Source organism: Anomaloglossus baeobatrachus, chromosome 1, assembly GCF_048569485.1.
Source record: "Anomaloglossus baeobatrachus isolate aAnoBae1 chromosome 1, aAnoBae1.hap1, whole genome shotgun sequence".
NCBI lineage: Eukaryota > Metazoa > Chordata > Amphibia > Anura > Aromobatidae > Anomaloglossus > Anomaloglossus baeobatrachus.
In genome coordinates, this window is record NC_134353.1 from 163,964,958 (window position 1) to 163,973,994 (window position 9,037).

The window sequence follows — 9,037 nt, forward strand, 5'->3', positions numbered from 1 at the left end:
GTGCAAAAGAAGCAAATCACTCACACAATTCCAATCATGGAGGGGGCGACTGCTGAATAATAAAATTGCACACACATGGCTTGTATAGGACGCCATTCACACATGTAAGTGCACAGTGTCTGGCTAGCAGCCTATTAGTTACGCCCATACTATTCGACCAGGCAGGCTGCCCAGTACTATCTAAGTACACCGTACAGGGATGGGGACACCAATATACAAGGCCTACATTAAGGGGCCTGGCTGCATCTAATAAATATATATATATATATATATATATATATATATATATATATATATATATATATATATATATATATACATATATATATATAATATATATATATACCGGCGTGGGAAACCAGCAAGGGAACCTCTGTTTCATTCTGTTTTATTCTATTGTACAGTCAAGGCCAAAAGTTTTGAGAATGACACCAAAATTATATTTTCACATAATCTGTTGCCCTCTGGTTTTTAATTGCATTTGTCTGATGTTTACATCACATACAGAAATATAATTGCAATCATATTATGAGTACCAAAAGGTTATATTGACAGTTAGAATGAGTTAATGCAGCAAGTCAATATTTGCAGTGTTGACCCTTCTTCTTCAGGACCTCTGCAATTCTCCCTGGCATGCTCTCAATCAACTTCTGGACCAAATCCTGACTGATAGCTGTCCATTCTTGCATAAGCAATGCTTGCATTTTGCCAGAATTTGTTGGTTTTTGTTTGTCCACCCGTCTCTTGATGATTGCCCACAAGTTCTCAATGGGATTAAGATCTGGGGAGTTTCCAGGCCATGGACCCAAAATTTCTATCTTTTGTTCCATGAGCCATTTAGTGATCACCTTTGCTTTATGGCAAGGTGCTCCATCATGCTGGAAAAGGCATTGTTGGGCACCAAACTGCTCTTGGACAGTTGGGAGAAGTTGCTCTTGGAGGACATTCTGGTACCATTCTTTATTCATGGCTGTGTTTTTAGGCAAGACTGTGAGTGAGCAGATTCCCTTGGCTGAGAAGCAACCCCACACATGAATCGTTTCAGGATGCTTAACAGTTGGCATGAGACAAGACTGGTGGTAGCGCTCACCTCTTCTTCTCCTAATAAGCTGTTTTCCAGATGTCCCAAACAGTCGAAAAGGGGATTCATCTTAGAAAATGACTTTATCCCAGTCCTCAGCAGTCCACTCCCTGTACCTTTTGCAGAATATCAGTCAGTCCCTGATGTTTTTTCTGGAGAGAAGTGGCTTCTTTGCTGCCCTCCTTGAAACCAGGCCTTGCTCAAGCAGTCTGCGGCTCACAGTGCGTGCAGAAGCACTCACACCAGCCTGCTGCCATTGCTGAGCTAGCTCGGCACTGCTGGTAGTCCGATCCCGCAGCTGAAACAGTTTTAAGATACGGTCCTGGCGTTTGCTGGTCCTTCTTGGGCGCCCTGGAGCCTTTTTGGCAACAATGGAAGCTCTCTCCTTGAAGTTCTTGATGCGATAGATTGTTGACTGAGGTGCAATGTTTGTAGCTGCGATACTCTTCCCTGTTAGGCCATTTTTGTGCAGAGCAATGATGGCTGCACGTGTTTCTTTAGAGATAACCATGGTTAACTGAAGAGAAACAATGATACCAAGCACCAGCCTCCTTTTTAAAGTGTCCAGTGTTGTCATTCTTACTTAATCATGACTGATTGCCAGCCCTGTCCTCATCAACACTCACACCTGTGTTAATGGAACAATCACTAAAACAATGTTAGCTGCTCCTTTTAAGGCAGGAATGCAATGATGTTGAAATGTGTTTTGGGGGTTGAAGTTCATTTAATTAGCCAATATTGACTTTGCAAGTAATTGCTGTTAAGCTGATCACTCTTTATGACATTCTGGAGTATATGCAAATTGCCATTAGAAAAACTTAAGCAGTAGACTTTGTAAAAATTAATATTTGTAGCATTCTCAAAACTTTTGGCCATGACTGTATAATGCATATAACAGGGAGTGGTGCTCTGTTTGCTGGATTTGCACCCCAGCTCCTGGCTGCTTCATTAGCCTCTTTTTGTTCACCATCTGATCTTGTAGTTTTTTAAAACCCAGAGAAGATGCAGTGTAGTGTAGGACCCAGCAAAGGAGGTTGCCGTGAAAGGGCGCTATGCTGGTATTGCAATGACCATTCTAATATTCTAAATACCTCCATTAATGTATAAGGTAGAATTTATTTTGTTTTTTCAGTGTGCGTCTGGAATTTTGAATACAGTTGCCCACGTCAAGGGTTGTCACGCTTGTGGGTCCCTACACTGATATAATATACAGTGCCTACAAGTAGTATTCAACCCCCTGCAGAGACTTAGCAGGTTTGATAAGATGCAAATAAGTTAGAGCCTGCAAACTTCAAACAAGAGCAGGATTTATTAACAGATGCATAAATCTTACAAACCAACAAGTTATGTTGCTCAGTTAAAATTTTAATAAATTTTCAACATAAAAGTGTGGGTCAATTATTATTCAACCCCTAGGTTTAATATTTTGTGGAATAACCCTTGTTTGCAATTACAGCTAATAATCGTCTTTTATAAGACCTGATCAGGCCGGCACAGGTCTCTGGAGTTATCTTCGCCCACTCCTCCATGCAGATCTTCTCCAAGTTATCTAGGTTCTTTGGGTGTCTCATGTGGACTTTAATCTTGAGCTCCTTCCACAAGTTTTCAATTGGGTTAAGGTCAGGAGACTGACTAGGCCACTGCAACACCTTGATTTTTTCCCTCTTGAACCAGGCCTTGGTTTTCTTGGCTGTGTGCTTTGGGTCGTTGTCTTGTTGGAAGATGAAATGACGACCCATCTTAAGATCCTTGATGGAGGAGCGGAGGTTCTTGGCCAAAATCTCCAGGCAGGCCGTGCTATCCATCTTCCCATGGATGCGGACCAGATGGCCAGGCCCCTTGGCTGAGAAACAGCCCCACAGCATGATGCTGCCACCACCATGCTTGACTGTAGGGATGGTATTCTTGGGGTCGTATACAGTGCCATCCAGTCTCCAAACGTCACGTGTGTGGTTGGCACCAAAGATCTCGATCTTGGTCTCATCAGACCAGAGAACCTTGAACCAGTCTGTCTCAGAGTCCTCCAAGTGATCATGAGCAAACTGTAGACGAGCCTTGACATGACTCTTTGAAAGTAAAGGTACCTTACGGGCTCGTCTGGAACGGAGACCATTGCGGTGGAGTATGTTACTTATGGTATTGACGGAAACCAATGTCCCCACTGCCATGAGATCTTCCCGGAGCTCCTTCCTTGATGTCCTTGGGTTAGCCTTGACTCTTCAAACAAGCCTGGCCTCGGCACGGGTGGAAACTTTCAAAGGCTGTCCAGGCCGTGGAAGGCTAACAGTAGTTCCATAAGCCTTCCATTTCCGGATGATGCTCCCAACAGTTGAGACAGGTACGCCCAACTCCTTGGAAAGGGTTTTGTACCCCTTGCCAGCCTTGTGACCCTCCACGATCTTGTCTCTGATGGCCTTGGAATGCTCCTTTGTCTTTCCCATGTTGACCAAGTATTAGTGCTGTTCACAAGTTTGGGGAGGGTCTTAATTAGTCAGAAAAGGCTGGAAAAAGAGAGAATTAATCCAAACATGTGAAGCTCATTGTTCTTTGTGCCTGAAATACTTCTTAATACTTTAGGGGAACCAAACAGAATTCTGGTGGTTTGAGGGGTTGAATAATAAATGACCCTCTGAATAAAATTTTCACAATTTAAAAAAAAAAAAAGAAATAACATTCTTTTTTGCTGCAGTGCATTTCACACTTCCAGGCTGATCTACAGTCCAAATGTCACAACGCCAAGTTAATTCCGAATGTGTAAACCTGCTAAGTCTGCAGGGGGTTGAATACTACTTGTAGGCACTGTATGTATGTATGTGTGTGTGTATATATATATATATATATATATATATATGCTATCATATAAAAAAAGCAACAAAAAGTAGGATGAAAATCTTCAATTCAGCAAATAGAGGGCAGCAGTTAGGGCTAAGCCACACGGCGAGAAAATCGGTGCGAGTGGAGTGCGATAAAACATCGCATTCCACTCGGACCAATTCTAGCCTGTGTGTCAGCACACATGGGCGATTATTTTCTCAGCCCTAATCGGACCGAGAAAACAATCGCAGCATGCTGCGATTGTAATCCGAGACTCTTTCTCTCGCACCCATTCAAGTGAATGGGGCGAGAGAAAAATCGCACTGCACTCGCAGTACACCGGTGTACTGCCAGTGCAATGCGAGAATGGCTATAGCTGACTACGCAGGAGAGAGGGAGAGAAATCCCTCCCTCCCCTCCTGAATGCCGGCCCGCCCCCCGCAGCTGAGGTCTGCTCGCACGAACGGACCTCAGTTGCAAGGACACACGCATGACACTCGGCTCTGCTGTACTGCCAGCACGAGCCGAGTCTCATGCAAGGGGATCGCAGTAGTCCCCGTGTGGCCCCAGCCTTATAACCTGCCCAGGCCAAGGAACTAATGGACTAGCAGGATGTGGCATTATTTTGCATTCGAGTTGAGTAATCCATGAATCTGGTCTGGCATCCATGTTTGTAATGTCTGGCAGCTGGCCAAGGATCCTGTAAAATTCATCTGTGCTGGCACTCTGTGGTCAGTATCGTGGAAGCCTTTCGTGATTATTAGACTCCCATTATATATATATATATATATATATATATATATATATATATATATATATATATATATATATATATATATATAACATATATTTATTATGATGACTGGTTGGAAAATTGAATTTATTTTAGCTTATAAAAAAGACGTCTTAGAGGGGATCTCATTTATATGTATAAATACATGTGTGGTCAATAGAAAGGACTGGCTCATGACTTTCAATACTAAGGACCAGGGGGCATTCACTGCGAGTGGAAGAAAATCAATTCCGGCAGCTAAATATGAAAGGTTCATTACAGTTAGAGGAGCCAGACTGGAATTCCCTACCACAAGAGGTAGTAATGGCAGATACTATAACAGCTTTTATAAAGGGGCTGGATGATTTAGTGAGAACAAATATGTAATTGGAGGAGGGAGGTTGAACTAGATGGATCTAGGTCCTTTTTCAATCTATCTAACTATGACTTTGCAGTTCAATACAAGTCATGCCATCGCATGAAGCCTAGTAAATCACAAGAAATATCCATGATGCTGGCAGTGAAGTGGCAGTTGGGGAAGTTAGAAATACCCTGCTCCAGCTGCCATAGGGTAGCATTCTAGATCCTGGAATAAGGTGTAACTCTGTTTTCTGGTCCGGTGAAAACCAGGCCAAGCTTGCACGTCTGATTATGTATAGGAGTGGGTAGAGTAGTGACGTAGTAAACATTATAGAATGAATAGGATGGCATTCCTGCGGTAACTGATGCCCGATTGATGGCTTCTCTGATAAAGTTGAATTTCAGTCCCGTCCTCTGAAGAGCTCTGCTTAACAAGGTTCCTTCAAATCTTCCGCAATCCCCACTACAAATTGCCCGATGTAATGATGGAGCGTGGCGTTTATAGTCGGCTTTGTTTTGCATAAATATATAGAAAGGCTCGAGACTTCAAAGCAATCAGCGATCAGTCATTGTGCAGGATGTCTCATTAGTACGCTTTAGTTTAGCAGAGAGTACAATTTACCGATCAATAAGACTTATTAGCTTAGACTGCTTATTTCATACTTTGATCTTTTACTTCCCACAGATTTGTGTATGCGAGATTAGACCAGAAGAAGCTCGTTACTCTTTAATCATTATGACACTGCACTTCTTTTTATTTATTTTTTAAGTAGTAGGAATAGGTTTTTTAGTTGTATGTTAATGGTAATCACTGAGCTTTTTAAGTTGTGAGGTCATTTTATAGAAAAAGTCCACAAAGATGTAGAATTGTCATTTTTTTTTGTTTCCTTTATCTTTATCCTTTCTTTATCTTTATAGGTGCGGCCTGCAGTAAAGCTCCAGGATTCACTCAATTTCACTATTCTGTATATAAACCAGGTCGCTCCCAGCCTCTGGAAGAGATAGTGGACTGTCTGTAGCGGAGATGGTTTAATACTGCCCTTGTTGTACAATTCTACTTTTCACGGTTGTCTCATGTACTGTATATGTGTATTGGAAGACACAACTAGTAAAATTTCTTTAATTTAGCATCCAATAGTCCAGTACTTATTTTTGCAGTTCATAACTGCAGCCTAAGGACACATTCACACGGGGTGGAACAATCAGAGGTAAAGCATAATAGAAACGCGTGTACCACTTCTAGGTTTGGCTTACAAATACTGAACGTGGAATGTGGAACTTAAGAGGAAGGCGCTGTGATTTTGATTTTTATATTAATAATTGATTATATAATCAATTAATTTTAATCCAAAATAAATGCACCGATTTTTTTTTTTTTTTTTTTTTTTTTTTTTTTTTTTTTTTTTCTGCTACCATTTTTCATTTGAGATGTCAGACATTTACACACCAGCAAACATGACAGGTCCCGTACTTACAATGTGTGCAGAATTATTAGGCAAGTTGTATTTTAGAGGATTTTTTTTTTTTATTATTGAACACAACTATATTCTCAATCAACCCAAAAGACTCAAATGTCAAAGCTTAATATTTGTGGAAGTAGGAGTGGTGTTTTTTTTTAGATTTGGCTATCTTAGGAGAATATCTGTTTGTGCAGGTAACTATTACTGTGCAGAATTATTAGGCAACTTAATAAAAACCAAATATATTCCCATCTCACTTGTTTATTTTCACCAGGTAAACCAATATAACTGCACAAAATTTAGAAATAAATATAGCCACCTGTAACCTGTCTTTATGATGACACTCAACAGCCTACCATCCATAGATTCTGTCAGTTGCTTGATCTGTTTACGATCAACATTGCGTGCAGCAGCCACCACAGCCTCCCAGACACTGTTACGAGAGGTGTACTGTTTTCCCTCCCTGTAGATCTCACATTTTATGAGGGACCACAGGTTTTCTATGGGGTACAGATCAGGTGAACAAGGGGGCCATGTCATTTTTTCATCTTTTAGACCTTTATTGGCCAGCCATGCTGTGGAGTATTTGGATTCATGTGATGGAGCATTGTCCTGCATGAAAATCATGTTTTTCTTGAACGATACCGACTTCTTCCTGTACCACTGCTTGAAGAAGTTGTCTTCCAGAAACTGGCAGTAGGTCTGATCGATGAGCTTCACTCCATCCTCAACCCGATAAGGTCCCACAAGCTCATCTTTGATATCAGCCCATACCAGTACACCACCTCCACCTTGCTGGCGTATGAGTCGGAGTGGAGCTCTCTGCCCTTTACTGATCCAGCCTCTGGCCCATCAAGAGTCACTCTCATTTAATCAGTCCATAAAACCTTTGAAAAATCAGGTTTAAGATATTTCTTGGCCCAGTCTTTACGTTTTATCTTATGTTTCTTGTTCAAAGGTGGTGGTTATTCAGCCTTCCTTACCTTGGCCATGTCCCTGAGTATGGCACACCTTGTGATTTTTGATACTCCAGTAATGTTGCAGCTCTGAAATATGGCCAAACTGGTGGCAAATGGCATTTTGGCAGCTTCACGCTTGATTTTCTTAAATTCATGGACAGTTATTTTTCGCCTTTTTTGCCCAACACGCTTTGTGACCCTTTTGGCTATTTTCCATGAAACGCTTGATTGTTCGGTGATTATGCTTCAAAGGTTTGGCAATTTCAGGACTGCTGCATCCCTCTGCAAGACATCTCACAATTTTGGACTTTTCAGAGCTCGTCAAATCTCACGTCTGACCCATTTTGTCAACGGAAAGGAAGTTGCCTAATAATTAAGCACACCTTATATAGGGTGTTGATGTCATTACACCACACCCCTCCTCATTACAGAGATGCACATCACCTGATTTACTTAATTGGTAGTTGTCTCTCAAGCCTATACAGCTTACAGTTGACGTGTATAAAAAGTATCATGTGATCAAAATACTCATTTGCCTAATAATTCTGCACACCGTGTAGATTGTGATCTGTGCCCAACTGCAGGTACTGCATTCTGCCTACATTTGTGACCTGGGCATGGCCCCTGGGTTGTCCAGGTCATAGTTGTGGGAGGAGATGGGAGCCTTTTTTTTTATTATTATAAAGGGAACCTGTCACCACATTTGACTCATCTAAACTATTAATATGAGCCTACAGCTTATAGAATGCTGAAAAATGCCATACCTTTTATGTCTCATATCAGAAGCCTTGCATATAAATCGTCTTTAATCACTTTATGTGAATTAGCTCTTCCAGGCTATGGGGATTATTTTAAATAGAAGGGGATGTGATGATAGATTCACTTTAAGCTTGTAGTTACACTGCAAGACGAACTGTAAACTTGGTGTTTGGTAATGAAATATACCTGTGTTTGCTAATTAAATATACATCATAATAATATTTTTTATTTATATAGTGCCAAAATGTAATGCAGCACTTTACAATTCAAAGGGGACATGCAAAGACAATGAGACATTAGAGTAACGCAATTGAACAGATTACAAGAGGAGTGAGGACCATGCTCGCAGGCTTACAGTCTATACATGGACATACTGCAGTTTGGACACAATCCAATCACCGCCATTTGACACACTCATTTTGCTTTGTTATAGTTTTATTTGAGGTACTGCTAGCTTGTGGAGTTCCTATGGGCATAATATAATGGTATAAAAAGCTAATAAACTATTGACCTGTGACGCAGCAATCCTTAAATAATAATAATTATAATAATTTTATTCATTTATATAGCGCTATTAATTCCACAGCGCTTTACATACATTGGCAACACTGTCCCCATCGGGGCTCACAATCTAGAGTCCCTACCTGTATGTCTTTTGACTGTGGGAGGAAACCCACGCAAACACGGGGAGAACATACAAACTCAAGCTAGGTTTCAGATCAGGAAGAAATAATAATGTACCATTGTTATTATTGCTTCCTGAAGAAGGAGCATGCTAGCTCCGCAATGCATAGAACTATGAATAATAAAACCTGCTGATTTTAATGAAAAT

General features: G+C 41.0%; 1 protein-coding gene across 1 annotated transcript in view; it reads left to right on the forward strand.

Annotated features, from left to right (window-relative positions):
* The window catches only part of AGA (aspartylglucosaminidase), a 41,349-nt gene extending 35,192 nt beyond the window's left edge, over window positions 1–6,157 (forward strand). The window contains exon 9 of the mRNA XM_075334819.1: window positions 5,946–6,157. Within this exon, the coding sequence (XP_075190934.1) occupies window positions 5,946–6,046 (101 nt within the window). The 3' untranslated portion in view covers window positions 6,047–6,157. The remainder of the gene's footprint in view (window positions 1–5,945) is intronic.
* The last annotated feature ends 2,880 nt before the right edge of the window (window positions 6,158–9,037 follow it).